This window comes from Pan paniscus, chromosome 12 (genome assembly GCF_029289425.2).
Source record: "Pan paniscus chromosome 12, NHGRI_mPanPan1-v2.0_pri, whole genome shotgun sequence".
Lineage (NCBI taxonomy): Eukaryota > Metazoa > Chordata > Mammalia > Primates > Hominidae > Pan > Pan paniscus.
Window position 1 is genome coordinate 83729530 of NC_073261.2, and position 20056 is coordinate 83749585.

Here is a 20056-nt window from a genome sequence, read left to right on the forward strand (position 1 = left end):
TTTTGAAAAACATTTCACATCAAGGACATATGATGGGCAATGAAACACATGAAAAGAGGCTTATCATTAGTCTTCAGGGAAAATGCAAATTAAAACCGAAATGAAATGCTACTACAAACCTATTATAATGGCTTTTTTTAAAATGACAATAATGTGTCAGGTGCAGTGGCTCACGCCTATAATCCCAGCAACTTGGGAGGTCAAGGCAAGAGGATCATTTGAGCCCAGGAGTTGGAGACCAGCCTGGGCAGCATGGTGAGACCGCATCTATACAAAAAATAATAATTAAAAGAAAGTTAGCCAGACATGGTGGCACAACATGCCTGTAGTCCCAGTTATGTGCAAGGCTGAAGCCAGGAGGATCACCTGGGCCCAGGAGTTTGAGGCTGCAGTGAGCTATGATCATGCCACACCTGTTTTAGTGGTCCTGTTTTTCTAACTGAATCCTGACTGATAAGCGAACTGTTTTCCCAAGTGGCTGTATCAATTTGCATTCAAACTAGCAAAATATGACAGCATGAGCTGGAGCCTACAAGGATGGGAAAAACCCTTGTCAGTAGTGAATGCCTTTGATCCTGATGGTATGAATGTTCTGCAGAAACTAAGGCTTTCTTCATGGTGCTAAACACACAAACACACACCTTGCCCTGGAGTCAGAGATGAAGAAGGGGGATCCTAGGGAAAATAGAGCAACTGCAGTCCCAACATTGCCTCATGCCAACAAACTGGGCCAGCAGATAAATGAGAACACATATAGCTACAAAAATGGCTGGTGCTTCATTTCTGCTCTCCAAATCCTGCACTAGAATTTCTCATGGCCCACCCTAAAGGGCAACATACCGGGAAGGGAATTCTGGAAAATGTGGTTCAGTCTGGCTACACTGATATGTTATAAAGCTAACAAAGGTAGTTTCTTATAAAGTTAAACATATAGTTATCATGTAAGACCCAGCAACCCCACAGCTCGTATTTCCCAAGAGAAACAAAAACTTAAGTTCACTAAAACTAGCATGCAAAATGTTTATGGCAACTTTATCCATAATCATCAAAAATCAGAAACAATTCAAATTCCCTTCAACAGGTGAATGAATAAACTGATTGTGGTACATTCACACAATGGAATAGTACTACTAGGCAGTGAAAATGAACGACTGATATATGCAGCAACAGTGATGAATACCAGATGCATTATGTTAAGTAAAAGAAACCAAAATTAAAAAGTTACATACTACTAAACGATTGTACTTACACAGTGTTCAGAAAAAGGCAAAACTACAGGGATGGAGCATAAATCAGTGGTTGCCAGGATTAGGGCTAGGGTATTGTTGACTATAAAAGGGGAGACTTGACGGGAGAGGTGATGGAACTGTATTGTGTCTTGATTGTGGTGATGAGTTTTGTTTGTTTGTGGAGACAGAGTCTCATTCTAACACCCAGGCTAGAGTGCAGTGGCGCGATCTCAGCTCACTGCAACCTCTGCCTCCTGGGTTCAAGCAATTCTCATGCCTCAGCCTCCTGAGTAGCTGGGATTATAGGCATGTGCCACCAGGCCCAGCTAATTTTTGTATTTTTTTTTTTTTGTAGAGATGGGGTTTCACCATATTGGCCAGCCTGGTCTCAAACTCCTGGCCTCAAGTGATCTGCCCACCTCAGCCTCCCTAAGTGCTTGGATTACAAGTGTGAGCCACAATGCCCAGGCCCCCACCTTTTTTTTTTTTTTTTTTTGAGATGAAGTCTTGCTCCATCACCCAGGCTGGAGTGCAGTGGCATGATCTCAGCTCACTGCAACCTTCACTTCCTGGGTTCCAGCGATTCTCCTGCCTCAGTCTATCGAGGAACTGGCATTACAGGCCTGCACTACCATGCCCAGCTAATTGTTTTGTATTTTTAGTAGAGACAGGGTTTCACCATGTTGGCCAGGCTGGTATCGAACTCATGACCTCAAGTGATCCGCCCACCTCGGCCTCCCAAAGTGTTGGGATTACAGGCATGAGCCACCATGCCCAGACTGTTCTTTTTTTTTTTTTTTTTTTTTTTTTAAGAGGCAGAGTCTACTATGTTGCCCAGGCTGGTCTTAAACTCCTGGGCTCAAGTGATCCTCCTGCCTCGGACTCCCAAAGTGCTGAGATTTCAGGTGTGACCCACCACACCCAGCCTGTGGTGATGATTATGGGAGTATGCATTTACAAAAACTCACAGAACTTTAACTGTAAAAAACTGTAAAGGAGTGAATTTTACTGTGTATAAATTTTGAAATAAGTTAAATTAAGCTTTGGAATAAAGCTATCACTAACCACTAAATATAAAAATATCTATACCTAAATATGTGCCTTCTACACAATTTGTTCTTAAATGTACAAACACACAATAATATATTCATTCACTTGGGAAAACTAAGACACTGGAAGCAGAAAATAATCAATGATCACTTTTGGGTAGTGGGATGAAACCACTTTAAAAAACTCACCATTATGACACAGTTGCTCAGTGCTCAGGTAAAGGTTTAGTATTTAAGCAGAGGAGGCCCAGGAGACTTTTTGTTGCATACACTACCTGACAGTTTCTAAAAGGACACTTCTTAAAACTTCATGTCATAAGAAATACATTGCCCCAACATCATGTACCTGTGATGGCATTATAGGAAATAACATTATTTGCATTTTATTTATCTACTAGGTTTATACATTACTTTTATAAGTATGGAGGGAAAGAGGGGATGATAATTTAAAAACAACAACTACCACAAAAAACACAAAACCCTTTGAGCAGTTAACACTCTGACATTCTATCCTGTTTATTTTAAGGGTTTGACACAAGTAGCCAATTCCAGTCTCCAAAATACAACAAATCTAATACGGACTGACCCTTCAAGACTGGCCCTTCAACAACCACGACCTAAGGGGCAGTCTGCAGGGTTAAAATCCACATTTCCCAGACTCCCTTGCATCTAAGATTCTGGGTATAATTTAGGTCGCATCATAGATGCACTGGCAAGAGAGATGGATTTCATACTAAAGGCACCCTGCTGGTGGGGTTCAAGGGAGAGACAGCACGTTGGAGCCACAGGTAGAGTGTTAGCTTCCTACTTCAGCAGTTAGGTTTCTAATCACAGCAGGGACGGCAGTATCCTTAGCTGGCCCATTCTGAAGTGTGACTTTCAAAGTCACAATCTTGGAGGCCCAATCTGATGTATATTTCTTCATCTTCCCTAGTACTTAATGTTTCAATAAGCTCTCTATTGAAACAAGCTAGGGTAAAACAAAATAAAAACTAATATATACCATGCTACAAATCTGTAATTTTGTTAGACCATAAAGGCAACAAAAAAATCATCTAACAGTATTATTACTGTTATACTCATTTTCATAGTTAATTTTGTCTGATACCGATGCCAGCCTCTATGTCCAAGTATATTGCACTAACCTACAGTCCACAGAGTTATCTTCTAGTCCTGTGTTAAGTGCCTAGGAGTGCTGTAAGTTTCACACCTCAGTGTTTACCTTGCTATCTGCTCTTTTCTCTCTTTACCTATTAGAGACCCAGCTAAAATGCCAGTTAACTCCATGAAGCCTCTTCCACTTTGGCACAATGAATCCTTTTTAATATTCCTATACACTTGTTCATGTACTGACAGAAGTAATTAATTATATTTTACTTGGGTGTATATTTCAATCTCTTGATTTTAACTATGAACTAATTCCTTGAAGTAAGGACCACATTCAATTTTTGTTGCATGCCTAGTGCCTTTTTGCAAGCCTGGCATGTTACAGGTACTCAGTAAATACCACCAGAGCACAGAATGAGGTATTACATTTGGTGCAGGGAAAAGTATTTTCACTTTAGTGTTTCTCAACTCCTACTCCTTTATCAGATCTGTAGGTTTTATTTATCTTTTTTGAATTTTCATTGAGCCTCACAGTGTAGATTTGATTTGTTAGGTTTCATTCTTTGCAATTTCTATGTAGTTGTAGCTCTATTATTTTAATAACTGTAATATTAATAACATTGCTCTATTGTTATTCTGACCATTTGAAGCTAAATACCAATGCACTTTAAATTTTCAGCTGCACATCCTACAAATTTAAATCATGGCATGTAACAATTTAAGTATGAGTGAAGTTTTGCCAGAAGAACAAATTATCAGTGACACTAACAGTTTTAATTACTATGTCTGGGATTTAATTTATCAGCCCATATTGGTAAGTAATAACTTTGTGTCAAATAATTCAGTAAAGATGCAGCAACATAAAAGGCAGGCTATTGGCTCACATCAAATATGTAATGGTCTACAAAGATTCTATTTTCATAATTTAAAATAAAGGATGACTTCATAGAAAGCTATTTATGAAAATCTCAAATGGAAATTTCACCATTTCAAAGGAACTATAAGTTTAACTAAAGACAGTAAGTCCATAAACACAAAGACAAAACAAAGTACACACTATAGTTAGACAAGATGACCTGGTATTTACCCCACTGCATGGGGTAAGTAAGTGAGGTGATGAATGTGTTAATTGCGGTAATCATTTCACAATGTATATGTATATCAAATCATCATATTGTATACCTTGAAAATATGTATTTTCTACTTGTCAATTATACCTCAGTAAAGCTGAGGAAAAAAAATTTTTAATAATAAAAAATATACATAGGATACTCAGGGGTCCCCAACCCCCAGGTCATGGACTGGTTAGGAACTGGGCTGCACTGCAGGAGTTGAGTGGACAAGCGAGCGAAGCTTCGTCTGTATTTATAGCCACTCCCCATTACTCCCATTGCCCCCTGAGCTGTGCCCCGTCAGATCAGCAGCAGCATTAGATTCTCACAGGAGCATGAACCCTATTGTGAACTGTGCATGCGAGGGATCTAGGTAGCGTACTTCTTATGAGAATCTAATGCCTAATGATCTGTCACTATCTCCCATTACCCCCAGATGGGACTGTCTAGTTGCAGAAAAACAAGCTCAGAGGTCTCAATGATTCTCCATTATGGTGAGTCGTATAATTATTATATATGACAATGTAATCATAATAGAAATGAAGTGCACAATAAATGTAATGCACCTGAATCGTCCTGAAACCTCCTTCCACCCCCAGTCCATGGAAAAACTGTCTTCCACAAAACTGGTCCTTGGTGCCAAAAAGGTTGGGGACCACTCCTCTACATCATTAAGAAGAATCAAAGATCAAAAGCCCATAAAACAAATTCTCCTACTGTGCTTAGCAGAGGTCATTTCATTAAGGGTCCAGATCAAATTCAGGCTCAACAATTAGTAAGACAACTAGAAAAATACAGAAAACTTAAAGCAGAGCAACTAGTCTAAAAGCAGAGATAAGACTGTTTAGCGCAAATGGTGAGAAAAGCTGACCAGATTTTAACTTGGAACTCAGAGAGAGGTAAATAGGATAAATTAATATTGCCAAGGTTTACACCAAGAACACAGGACTTCCTGATAGTGTAGGGGTTTTTTTGTTTTGTTTTGTTTTTGACACCAAGTCTTGCTCTGTTGCCCAGGCTGCAGTGCAGTGGTGCCATCTCGGCTCACTGAAACCTCCACCTCCGGGTTCAAGAGATTCTCCTTTCTCAGCCTCTTGAGTAGCTCGGGCTACAGGTGCGTGCCACCACGCCCAGCGAATTTTTTATATTTTCAGTAGAGATGGGGTTTCACCATATTGGCCAGGCTGGTCTCGAACTCCTGACCTTGTGATTCACCCACCTCGGCCTCCCAAAGTCCTGGGATTACAGACGTGAGCCACCGTACCCCGCCTGATAGTGTGGGTCTTACTACAACTACTCCTCCAAACAATTATCAGTTTCTCCCTTTACAAGACTAGCCTTCATTTTACTTTGAGCAGATAAAAATTATTAACTCACAAACTTGCTACATGAATACTGTAAGGTTTACCAGATTTCTAAAACAGAATATTCCCATCTCAACATTTTATTTTACTCATAATTTTCTACTTACAAAGTCTTGCCGTATGTCATTGAAGTCTTTGCCATATTTTTCCAGTGCCTCTTCAAATAAGCTAGCTTCAGAGGCTGACCATTCCTCCATTTCATCTCTGCATAAAACAGGTCCTCCGAGTGGTACTAAGACACTAATGGCACTGCTCAAATCATAGCTGTGTCTATACAATGTATCCATAGCGTGAAACTAAAGAAAAGAAACAAAATGAAAATATCAACCAGAAATGCAAACATGCTACATTATGTAAGAATATAAACACTAAAATATATGATGTACTTAATTAACAATATACTTATTTACTTTTTTAACAAAATTTTAAACAGATTACTAAATAATTATTTAAGATATCATTTATTGCTTTAGAAAATGCTGACTTGTACCACCCTTATTTGGGGGGAGGGGAGCACAGGGTATCCCTCTATTCCCAGGCTAGAGTGCAGCAGCAGCCTCAACCTTCTGGGCTCAAGCAATCCTCCTGCCTCAGCCTCCTGAGTAACTAGGACCACAGGTATATGCCACTATGACTGACTAGTTTTTTTATTTTATGTAGAGATGGGGGTCTCGCTATGTTGCCCAGGCTGGTCTCGAACTCCTGGGCTCAACTGATCCTCCCACTATAGCCTCCCAAAGCACTAGGATTAGGTCTCCTTTATTTTTATTTTTTTATTTATTTATTTACCTTTTTGGTTTTTTTTTTTTTTTTTTTTTTTTGAGATAGGCTCTTGCTCTGTCACCCATGCTGGAGTGCTGTGGCATGGTCATAGCTCACTGTAACCCTGAAAGTCTAGCCGGGCCACACATGGTGGCTCATGCCTGTAATCCCAGCGCTTTGAGAAGCCAAGGTGGGAGGATCACTTGAGCCCAGGAGTTTTAAGACCAGTGTGGGCAACATAGTGAGACCTGTCTCTGCAAAAATAAAAAATTAGCTGGGCCTGGTTGTGCATGCCTACAGTCCCAACTACTTGGGAGGCTGGGGTGGGAGGAATGCTTGAGCCCAGGAGGTTGAGGCTGCAGTCAGCTGTGACTGTGCCACTGCACTCCAGCCTGGATAACAGAGTGACAGCCTATCTCAAAAAATAAAAATTAAAATAATAAAAATATCAAAGTCACTTCAGCTCTCGTGCAAGATATACAGCACAGCCATTCTTGACCAGGGAAAAATATACAGATTATGTATCAGAGAGTGAGAAAAAAATCTTCTCAGATTGGGTTGAGGAATCATGTACTAAGACAGAAAGAAAACAATGGAGCAGAGTATGATGTTTAAGACAAAATTATAAACATGCTGCACAGAAAAAGCAAAACAAAACAAAATTACATATTCATCTTAATATGGTAACTTGGTTGAGATTGTAGAAGACAAAGAATAGATGGCCAGGTTTGCTTGGAACAGCAAGGCCACTGTGGTTTTCTTATATATTTCAAGGGAAAGTGATTTGAAGCACAATTTGAAAGGAGAAAAGATAGATTAGAACACACAAGCACCATAACGTTGAACTCCTGGGCCCGAGGTTACTTCTGCAAAAGTTACTTAGGTCTAGCTTACTTAAAAAGCATTTTCTGGCCAGACACAGTGGCTCACGCCTATAATCACACTTTGGAAGGCCAAGGTGGGCAGAATGCTGGTGCCCAGGACTTCAAGACCAGCCTGGGCCAACACAGTGAAACCCCGTCTCTACAAAAAACAGGCATGGTGGCATATTGCCTGTAATCCCAGCTACTCAGGAGTCTGAGATGAGAAAATCACTTGAGCCCAGGGAGGTCGAGGCTGCAGTGAGCTGAGATCATGCCACTGCACCCCAGCCTGGGCAACAGAGTGATGCCCTATTTTTTAAAAAAGAAGGCATTTTCCTCCAATCAGAACAATGAATAACTAGGTTCCAAAACTTCGAGGTTTGAAAAACCTTTGATTTAAAGAGACTCATCCATAGCATGTACATACATGTGTATGTGTAACAGGAAAACTGAAAAACAACACAATCATCTCTGCCTATGTCGCGGATTAGCACATGGGTGCTGCAAGGTGATCTAATTCTTGCCCAAGTGAGAACTAGTTCTGTTTTTCTCCCCACCTCTCAACCCCACCCAGACTTTCTAACACATAAAGTCTTGCACCTTTTACGCAAAGTATCTCCTGCTACTTATTAAAAATTTCACAAATGGGGATAGCTTCACTTCTACGCAACAATAGAACTCTTAAAAATTTAGCTTTTGGCTTAAGTCGTGCATCTCCAAGCCCGCCACCAGTCAAGGTCTCAGTGCCAGCTATGCCACTGCAGCTGTCACTATGGCCCATTAGAACACTGCTAACTCCAAGATCAAGCAATTCTGGAGGTGCTTAGGGCTCTGGGGTGCTGAACCAAGGTGCTGGTAGCCTTAGAAAAGAACCAGAGAAACCTAATACTGCTTAGGTTTTTTTAAAGCATCACTTAGGAGTTGCTATCCCAGAAAATCCAGAAATAGAACTGCTTCCCCTAGAATTGACAGAAATGAAAGATAAATATGAACGACCTCAGGTGAAGTGTGCCAGATAGGATTCTTCTCAGTGGAAAAGACACTGAAAAATGGTTTTGTATAACTTGAATAGTTTGTATATTACATAATCTTTTCTAGATAGATGCTACAGAATTCTTTTAATCTGTTACATTCACCTACCACACTTTATTATAAACACACTTAGAATCATCTATAAATACTCAATGTAAATTGTTTTGAGTCTTAAAGAAAAGAATCCAAAGTGGGGAAAAAAAAAACAAAACACAGCCATCTAATTCATTGCCTTAAAAGATATTCTGTTTGTCTGATGAGGAATGATGGTGCTGGTTGTATTTTTGCCAATGAAGTTTAGCATGGAGGTAATCCTTGGTGTAGCTTAAAAAACGAGTACAGCCATTCTTTAAAATGAAGAGGGCACTGTTGTTTATATTTCCTGTAGGCAGCTGGAGAGATCTGTGTGACACGAGATGCTTCTGCATGGGTTCCCATGAATCTTCTGTTCTTGTTTATATAATGTGGAACAAATACCTCTTCTTTGCCACCACTGTGCCTTAGGTAACTGTGTGTGCCAGTCAGAAATCTGACACCACGTTTTCCTTCTAGGCTATCATGCCCTATCTGATCATCTTTCCTTGCTTCACTCTGTGCTTTAGTGAAGCCTAGCTGCACACTGGCCTTTCTGTGCTGTTTTCAATTTGCTTAATGATAGCGGTTACCCCAATTGTAACTTATATAACTTTAAACAGAATCACACTATTCCCCACCTTAGTTGAGCACAGAACAAAGGCAATATAAAATCTGGGGTTCACACACAAGTTGGGATGAGAAGGGGAGTGAGCCATAATATCATGGAAAATTGTACTTTCTAAGTATAATCGCAGTGATGTTTCTCTCCAAGTATTTTTCTAGCCTAGAATTCATTTTACCTTCATTATTCCTGTGAAGTAGGTAGGGCAAGTATGAGGGGAAGTTGGGTGCTGAATTTTTAGGTCAAAGACTGATATTAATACAAGGTATTTGCTCATTGTAGAACCTGGGGCACCAGATCAGTTAACTGCTCTGAGACTCACTTTCCTTGTTTGTTAAATGAGAAGAATATCCATGCTGCCTACCTCACAGGCTTGTGAGGGTCAAATGAGAATGTATGTGAAAGATCATTTCTTATTTGTATTTTTTTAAAATGGCTTTTAAGTGATCCCTCACTATCTGGTAGGAGACTGTAGGAGAGCTCAAATGTCAACTAACATCTATTAAAGTGAAAACATTATTAGCAAAAGTATGCATTAATATGTATGTATATGTATGTATACACACACACACAGTGATGCATTAACTAAGATAATGATAAGGGTACAGATTATGAATTTGTTCACCGAGTAACGGCAGTATTTAGAACATGTAAACATGTTTAGGTACAGTAAGTAACTGCTTTAACAAGGGTTGACATCTCACTTAAAATCAATCATTGGGGCCAGGTGCGGTGGTTCACACCTGTAATCCCAGCACTTTGGGAGGCCAATGCAGGTGGATCACTTGAGGTCAGGAGTTTGAGACCAGCCTGGCCAATATGGTGAAACTCTGTCTCTACAAAAATTAGCTGGGTGTGGTGGCAGTCACCTGTAATCCCAGCTACTCAAGAGGCTGAGGCAGGAGAATCACTTGAACCCAGGAGGTGGAAGTAGCAGTGAGCCGAGATCACGCCACTGCACTCCAGCCTGGGCGACAGAGTGAGACTCTGTCAAAAATAAAAATAAAAATAAAAATAAAAAAAATAATTGGCTTTCACAAAACAGAAGTAGGGATTTCATGATCAATTTCCGAGTTACAATCATAACAAAGGCCACTGGCCATGTGTAGTCTTCTGTTGTATGTGTCACAACCATGGAACAATGACTTCCAACTTTGAAGTGAATTTCCTCTCACTCTTCTGCAGCAGAGGTTGAAAAAAAAAACAAAACACAAGAATTGATCTTGGTTCTTCAGCTTTTGCTCTGCAAATTTCAGAATCAGCTAAATTCTGCAGCTAACCTAACTAGACAGACTGTGTAGTTTAGCTGTATTATGTACTTTTACACACTTCTGCATCAACTCCATTGTACATACAATGTAGTATGTACCCCATTATTCATGATTTTACTTTCCAAGGTTTCAGTTACCCGTAGCCAACTGTGGTCTGAAAATAGATGAATATAGTACAGTAAGATATTTGTGTGTGTGAGAGAGACAGGGAGGGAGCGCACTGTATTAGTCTGTTTTCACACTGCTGATCAAGACAAACCTGAGACTGGGAAATTTACAAAAGAAAGAAGTTTATTGGACTTACAGTTCCACATGGCTGGGGAGGCCTCATAATCATGGTGGAAGGCAAGGAGGAGCAAGTCACATCTTACGTAGATGGCAGCAGGCAAAAAGCGAGAGGTTGTGCAGGGAACTCCCATTTTTAAAACCATCAGGACGAGGTACGGTGGCTCACACCCGTAATCTCAGTACTTTGGGAGGCTGAGGCAGGCGGACTGCCTGAGCTCAGGAGTTTGAGACCACCCTGGACAACATGGCAAAACCCCATCTCTACTAAAATACAAAAAATCAGCCAGGCATGGTGGCACATGCCTGTAATCCCAGCTACTCAGTAGGCTGAGGCAGGAGAATCACTTGAACCCAGGAGGCGGAAGTTGCAGTGAGCCAAGATTGCGCCACTGCACTCCAGCCTGGGTGACAGAGCGAGACTCCATGTCAAAAAATAAAAAATAAAAATAAATAAATCAGATCTCATGAGACTTATGCACTATCACGAGAACAGCACAGGAAAGACCTGCCCCCATGATTCAATTATCTCCCCCGGTGGTCCCTCCCACAACACGTGGGAATTATTGAGTTACAGGATGAGATTTGGGTGGGGACACAGAGCCAAACCATATGAAGCACAGTCACATATCTTTTATAATGGTATATTCTTATAATTGTTCTATGATTATTCTTGTTGATCTCTTACTGTGCCTAATTTATAAATTAAACCTTTTGTTAGGTATAGCGTAGAGAAAAAAAAGTCTGATTCAGTGCCATCCTCAGCTTCAGGCATCCACTGAGGGTGCTGAAATATATCTTCTCATGGAAAAGAAAGACTACTGTAATTATTGTTTCTTAATAACTAACCTCATGAAAATGAAAAGAAAGATCAATAGCATTTAGGGACCTTTTCAGTTAATAATCCCATAAACAATTATTTTTTAAACCTTCTGAATTTACAATAAATGAAAAAACTAAAAGATTAAAAGATATTCAAAAATGCTAAAATTCCTAAAAATAAAAATAATTTATCTTTTTCTTTGGAGACAGGGTCTCACTCTGTTGCCCAGGTTGGAGTGCAGTGGCATGATCTCAGCTCACTGCAACATCTGCCTCCTGGGCTCAGATGATCCTCCCACCTCAGCCTCCCAAGTAACTGGGACTACAGGTGCATGCCACAATGCCCAGCTAATTTTTGTATTTTCAGTAGAGACAGGGTTTTGCCATGTTGCCCGGGCTGGTCTCCAACTCCTGGGCTCAAGCGATCTGCCTGTCTTGGCCTCCCAAAGTGCTGGGATTACAAGCATGAGCCACTGCATCCAGCCAAAAGAAATTTTTATACTTAACAGCGGCTCTGAAACCAGTCACAGAATTAAGTGCATTTTTCTCAGCTGATGCTACACCAACCACTCAAATCATGAATGGATTTTCAGTTTTGTGTTCATGTTAAATGAATGAAACTGCTTTTCTTATGGATACTTTTTTAAATGATGATGGGCTGTTACCTAAAGGGCTTCAAAGAACTGAAGTAGTATCTTAGCCTTCATCAAGTGATTATGACAAAAAATGATTATATTCATTGTTTCAAAGGTTCTACTCTTTAGTGTTTAGTTTGTGTTCCTGAACACTGAAGGAACCATTTGCTTTCAGAGGAGGAGCTCCTGTACTGTCTCAAATCAAATGAGAAAGAATACATTGGAATTACTGTTGACCAGGAGATATGAAACCTCCAAAGCGCACATTTATACCACAGACCAAAGGAGAGTAGAGTAAAGGTCAGAATGTGTAGAAAGTAAACACTCATCAGGTGTGTACACTGTGGAGTTACTAGGAAATAATTCCTTTGAAACTGATCAACTTCATAAAGGAAACCAGAGAATCATATTATGTGCCAGAAGTCCATATAAACCCCATCTTTCTGATACACACAGAAGTTTCTTTTAAATGGACTTTACGTAGTCTAATCTTACCCTTAAGAGCTTTACATGAATACAGTTTCTACAACAGAAGAGACAAAATCCAGTAGAGAAAATGTAGGGTAAATAAAGAAAATAAGCTAGGAAAAGACACAGTAACATAACACAGGACCAACGACTTGCGGTTTATCAGTAAGATAACACAAATTTGAAATGCCAGAGAAGTTTGAAAAAATGAACAACTAATTGATTGTTAGAGAAGGCAGAATAGTGATTTCCTAACTGGAGAGGAGCAGAAGGGAAGCTGTTGAGATACTGGTAATGTTCTTTACCATCTAGTGGTGGTTACACGAATATATACACAGGTAAAAATGTTTAAGCTGTGTAACAAACCGTAGGGCACTCTATATATGTTACCATATGTATACCTCAATTTAAAATAAGAAAAAGAATTTTGAGGCTGGGTGCGGTGGCTCACACCTGTTAATCCCTGCACTTTAGGAGGCCAAGGCAGGCGGACCACGAGGTCAGGAGTTTAAGACCAGCCTGGCCAACAGAGTGAAAGCCCATCTCTACTAAAAATACAAAAATTAGCTGGGTGTGGTGGCATGCGCCTATAGTCCCAGCTGCTCAGGAGGCTAAGGTAGCAGAATCGCTTGAACTCAGGAGGCGGCTGTTGCAGTGAGCAGAGACCGCACCATTGCACTCCAGCTGGGTGACAGAGTGAGACCTCGTCTCAAAAAAAAGAAAAAAGAAAAGAAATAGAAAAGGAATTTTGAAACTAAGCATTAAAAAGCTAAGAGTTGGCCAGGTACATTGGCTCAGGCATGTAATCCCAGAGCTTTTGAGAGGCCCTGGGAGGCCAAGGCAGGAGTTCGAGACCAGCCTCAGCATTAATTTTTTAATTTTAAAATTTAATTAATTAAAAATTTTTAATTAGCTGAGCACAGTGTTGAGTGCCTATATTAAAAAAAAAAAAAAGAAAGAAAACTAGGCCAGGCGCAGTAGCTCACGCCTCTAATCCCAGCACTTTGGGAGGCCGAGGCGGGCAGATCATCACGAGGTCAAGAGATCAAGACCATCCTGGCCAACATGGTGAAACCTCGCCTCTACTAAAAATACAAAAATTAGCCGGGCGTGTTGGCACGCGCCTGTAGTCCCAGCTACTCGGGAGGCTGAGGCAGGAGAATCCCTTGAACTCAGGAAGTGGCAGTTGCAGTGAGCTGAGATCGGGCCACTGCACTCCAGCCTAGTGATGGAGTGAGACTCCGTCTCAAAAAAAAAAAAAAAAAAAGAAGAAGAAGAAGAAAACTAAACTAAAAGTCTTCCCTCCAGATTAAATACTTTGCAAAGATACCATGTTTTCAATAGAGATACCAATACACATTGCACGATCCATTCAAATCTAAATTGTAAAAATCTTAAGAACCCAGCACAAGCTGTTCTCTCTGCCAAAAAGCAGTGAAGGTGTTGTCACATTTCATCTCATTCATAACAGATGGAGATGACAAAAAGAAGTATTTTAGGAGAAAGACTGACAAGGAAATCTTGGCAATGGAATTCTCATCTTTTGTTAAGCAGAACCACACTATGGGTAGATTGGACTATTGTTCAGCAAATATTCACTCCCTCCCCCACACCTCCACAGGAGAGTATTCTTCCACTCCACTGATGTTGGGCTTGGCCATGTGACTTGCTTGGCAAATAGGATGTTAGGATATGTGACATAACTGAGCCTTGACAAGCGTTTGCACATTTGGCCTTGCCCTCTTGTGCTACTCAGTTTTGTCCATGGAGGATGAGAAATACATGGAGCAGATCTGGACCCAACCTATAGCTTGGCACCTACCTCAGAGCCCAGTCTAGCTCAGCAGAATCCTAGACAATCTGCAGATGAGTGTATCAGAAATCAATGCTTGTTGTTATAAGCCACTGAAATTTGGGCAGTGTAATAGATGTGTTTTCCTCTTTGAGACTAAAGAACTTAATTCACCTAGTTGCCAGAAGTGTTGTGAATAAGACAGTCCTCAGCTGCTGATCTTTTTTGGAATTATTTCAATTCAAGAACAATTCATCATGAAAGTCCACACACTCTTCCTGGAGCAACCTGCATCCAATAATGCAGGGCTGTAAAGGCCCAGCTTTTCACCCTGATTTGGGATGCCACAAATCAGCTGGAGTCAGCTGAGGCCTTCATTCGATTGTATCCACCTCCTCCCACTAGTCAATCCTGCCTCCTTGCCTTTTTATTCCACAAGTGCTGATCCCAAGGGTAATCCCTAATAAATTTCCCACATATAAACTGCTATCAGAATCTGCTTCCAGGGAACCCAACCTGTAAAATGCAGTATTATGACAACAGCTAACTGATACACATATACTATATTCAATACTAACTGCAAATGCTCTGCAACTGATGGCTACGTCCCAAAAAACTCATCATAGGTTGAAAATATCATAAGTCAAAAATGCATTTAATACCCTGATAAACCCATTGTAAAAAACAAAACAAAGCAAAAATTGTTAAGTTGAACATCCTAAGTCGAGGGCCATCCGTACTGATTTGTTCAGTTACAATTTCACAAAAACTTCATATATATACCTCCGACAGGAATTACAGCATTCAGAATATCACATCTATTTAAAAATTAATAACCACATGTTTTTTTTCCAAGCAGAGGAAGATTATAATAAACTCTCATGAGTAAATCTCAAACTGATATGGACAAAGTTTTTCATATGCAGGTCTGGTGTGGTGGCTCACACCTGTAATCCCAGCACTTTGGGAGGTCGGAGGGGGGCGGGGGTGGATCGCTTGAGGTCAGGAGTTCAAGCCCAGCCTGGTCAACATGGCAAAACACCATCTCTACTAAAAATACAAAAATTAGCTGGACATGATGGCGCGCACCTGTAATCCCAGCTACTTGGGAGGCTGAGGCAGGAGAATCACTTGAACCCAGGAGGCAGAGGTAGCAGTGAGCTGAGATTGCACCATTGCACTCCAGCCTGGGTGACAGAGCCAGACTCCGTCTCAAAAAAAAAAAAAAAAAAAAGCTTTTTATATGTAAAAAAGTTTGCCATCCACTTTTAATGCATAGATATAACAAAATCCTTCATCCAACAAACTTGCTAAGGCTTAGCTGGCATCCACTCAAATCAACCTAAAAGACACCCTGAGTCATGTTCTTGTGTGTACACACACCTTTTGATTACTTTTTTTTTTTTTTTTTTTTTTTTTTTTGGAGATGGAATCTTGCTCTGTGACCCAGGCTAGAGTTCAGTGGCACGATCTCGGCTCACCGCAATCTCCACCTCCCAGGCTCAAGAGATTCTCGTGCCTCAGCCTCCCAAGTAGCTGGGATTACAGGCGCCCACCACTACACTCGGCTAATTTTTTTGTATTTTTAGTAGAGATAGGGTTTCACCATGTTAGCCAGGCTGGTTTTGAACTCCTAGCCTCAAGTGATCCACCCGCCTCGGCCTCCCAGAGTGCTACTATTACAGGCGTGAGCCACTGCACCTGGCCTATTTTTTTTTTTTTTAATAGAGAGGAGGACTTACTATGTTGACTCAGGCTGGTCTCAAACTCCTGGTCTCAAGCTTTTAAGTGATCTTCCCACCTCAGCCTCCCATGTACCTGTGATTACAGGTATACACCAACATACCTGGCTCTTTTTTATTATTATCACAAGAAAGCTACAGGGGACAATAGGTCACAGTGACCCCATGTCCCCAGATGTCATTTCCAAACTTACTATGAGCGTAATTAAAAGTTATTGCCACCTGGCTGTGATTCTTGGCACAAACCAGACAAATATGTGAAAACAACTGTGTGAAGACACTGGAGAACCAATACAGGCAAGGAGAGGTGATGATCCCTCTGAAAAGTGTAATAGTTGAGTTTCCACACTGATCTTGGCCTTTATCATGAGGGTATTTTCTAGACTGCTATAAGGTGAAATCGAGCCAAACAGCAAGTTTCCTTTTTTACTAGTCTGATGTGACAAGAATCAGACCTTGATGTTGCCAGAGTCAGTAAGGCCCAGGGAGCAAAATACTGGGGAGGATCCTATTCCAGGCCCTAACAGAAATCTCAAGACATGGAAAGAATTGGTAGCACACATGTTCTCTGACCACATTCTCAAAGGCAATTAAAATAGGTAGATGAGCCACACTTCCTTCTAAATTAACTCACAAGTTAAATTAAAAATTATAAGGCAAATTAGTAAATATTTAGAACCAAATGATAATAAAAATACTACATACTAAAAGATATGTGCTACAGCCAAGGTGATAATTAGAGGGACATTCACAATCTTGTATGTTTATCATGAAAAGTAATTTTAAAAAGGTCTTAAAAAGGCTAGCAAAAGAATATTAGAGTAAACCTAAAGAAAAGCAGAAGAAAATAAGAGTAAAAATAAATAGAATATGTACCACTTTTTTTTAATTAACAAAATTAAGTTCCCATTCTTTTAGATAACTAATAAAGAAACCTCAGGCAAAACAATCAAGAAAAAAAGGTTATGTGATACATATAAACAATAACAAGAATGAAAATCTATTTGTAACTACAAATACAGCAAACTGTTTAAAAATACTGTAAAAATGTTAACAAATTTGAAAATTTTAGGGGGAAATATATAATCTCCTAGATGGACATAACTGACCAAAGTGGACTTAAGTACAACAAAAATTTATTCTAATTATAAATCAGATTATAACCATAACCCACACTGAAGGACATTCTACAAAATAAGTGGCCTGCACTCTTCAAAATACCATGGTCATAAGACACAAAGAAAGACTAAGGAATCGTTCAGGAATGAAAGAGACTATGAAGATACAACAACTAAATGTCACAAGTGATTCACAAGGAAATCTTGGGCCAGAATTTTTTTTTCTTTTGCCATAAAGAACATTACTGGGACAACTAACAAATCTGAATAAAGTCTCTAGATTAGACAACAGTACTGTAACAAGGTTAATTTCCTGAGTCCGATTATTATACTGAACTAATATATGAGAATATCCTTGGTTTTATTTTTAGGAAATACTCTTTCAAATATTTAGCAGTAGAGGGACATTTATTCTGAAATTTTACTTTCAAACTGTTAAGAACTAATTCTATATATATATATAGTGTTAGAGTTTATGGAAGGCCATTATTTTGGACTGAGCTCCCGCACTAGGCCCCAGCAGATCAGACTAGAAAACAGTCACTTGTGCTTAGTGCCAAGATTCACAGCAACCAATCAGAAGGGGCCAGTTTACCTGAGTAGGCATAAGGAAGTCCTCTCTATTTTAAGGAAAGCAACTTTGACACAACCAATCTGCTTCTTGTTCCCTGTTTCTGCTTTTCTTCAGCCCTTTCCTGTCTATAAAGCCAATCACCTCTGCTCAGCTCATCAGAATGCTTATTCTACTTTATAGATAGAATACTAATGAAAGCCAATTACTAAATTCTCTAATTTGTGTCATTTGACAATAATAATAATAAAGCAAATGTGGTAAAGATGGTAACAGCTGGGGAATCTGGATGAAGTGAATACAGGAAGTCTTTGCACTATTTTTGTATTACCACAAAATACAAAGTTTTAAGATTTTTTTTTTTTTTTTTTGACACGGAATTAAGCTCTTGTTGCCCAGGCTGGCGTGCAATGGCGCAATCTCAGCTCACTGCAACCTGCACCTCCTGGGTTCAAGCGATTCTTCTGCCTCAGCTTCCCAAGTCGCTGGGATTACAGGCATGTGCCACCACGCCCAGCTAATTCTTTGTATTTAGTAGAGATGGGGTTTCACCATGTTGGTCAGGCTGGTCTCGAACTCCTGACCTCAGATGATCTACCTGCCTTGGCCTCAAGCCTGGATTACAGGCGTGAGCCACCATGCCCAGCTAGTTTTAAGAAATTATAACCACAAGCCTTCCACTAAGTCATACTTGTAAATACAAATCTTTCCACCAATTATCCTAGACAAAGTTGCTAAAACAATTCTCTTTCTATTTCTCCCAAGTTCAAATCTACAGTGCCTTTCTGATGTTTCTATATTCATGTGAAATTTGTAGGAGAAAAAGTAAAAGGCTGTATTTACCCCAAAAAAGAAAAAATCTCATTAAAGCTTAAATTTAAAAGGAAAAGATGGATTAATAGACCATAAAACACACAAACAATTCTCCTAGGATAGTCTGCAGCGTCTCCACACTCATCTGTAATAGATCATCAACAAAAAGACGTGTGTGTAATGTAGAATATTATGGCCTTAATGATGTATTTAGCAGGAAGAAAAATTTCGTATTTCCTATTTTTTACTGCAGTGCTAGTCCATTAGTACTAATTCTAATTTTATAGCCTTGGAAACATGAACAGTACCCATGATAAGTTTTTCATGGGTTTTTAAGTTATACGAATCCCCATCAATTTTATGTCCATTTTGAAGTCTAGATTTCTGACATAAGTCGATATCTAAAATGCTAATCAAAAGATTAATATTTTCCGGCCAGGCGCAGTGGCTCACGCTTGTAATCCCAGCACTTTGGGAGGCTAAGGTGGGCAGATCACTTTGAGGTCAGGAGTTTGAGACCAGCCTGGCAAACATGGTGAAAAGCCCGTCTCTGCTAAAAACACAAAAATTAGCCAGGGGGCAGGGGTGCTTGTAATTCCAGATACTCAGGAGGCTGAGGCAGGAGAATCGCTTGAACCCAGAAGGTGGAGGTTGCAGTGAGCCAAAAACTAACCACTGCACTCCATCCTGGGTGACAGAGCAACACTACCTCCCCAAAAAAAAAAAAAAAATCTGTATTTTCTGCTGTGGCTCCTAAACTATCCTCAATTCCCAGTACCCACAAGGCCCTAAATGAAACAAGACTCACAAACAAACAGAATGAAGTACGTGATTGATGGCTAGCATTTTTATAAAGCGTTAATAGCTGAAGAATAATAATACTGTTAGGTCAACTTTCCCTCATCCAAAAAATAAATTGTCTTTTCTAAGTTATTCTTGATGGGAAATTTTTTTTTGAAAAAATTATAGCTTGTTTTAAGAGGAAGATTATATGAAAGATTATATTAACAGCCTTCGTTCACCACTTTTAACTCTTACAGTGACTTCTTGTAACAATTATATTAAATGGTATGGCTAATCATAGCCTAATGACCATATTTAAACTTCATAATCTACTAAAATAATAAATACGGCATGACAAAATACCTATCAGACAATCAATAAGGCTATAAAATCAGAAGTAAATGAGGCTCAACAAAGATTATGGGTGAAAAAGACAAAAGCATCATTGTCGTCTTCTCAACAATAACAACTAATATTTATTGAGCTCTGACACTGTGCCAGATACTGCTCTGAACACTTTACAAGTAATTATCTCAATTCA

The 20056-nt window shown here is 39.8% G+C and overlaps 1 protein-coding gene across 11 annotated transcripts in view; it reads right to left on the bottom strand.

Annotated features, from left to right (window-relative positions):
- The window catches only part of MTA3 (metastasis associated 1 family member 3), a 289993-nt gene that overhangs the window by 105855 nt on the left and 164082 nt on the right, over window positions 1-20056 (bottom strand). For all 11 annotated transcript variants that reach the window (XR_010109298.1, XR_004669803.2, XR_010109299.1 and 8 more), the window contains exon 9: window positions 5969-6157. Coding sequence is in view for 6 of the 11 variants with exons in the window: in XM_063594985.1 (XP_063451055.1) it covers window positions 5969-6157 (189 nt within the window). In the remaining 5 variants the exon portion in view is untranslated. The remainder of the gene's footprint in view (window positions 1-5968; window positions 6158-20056) is intronic.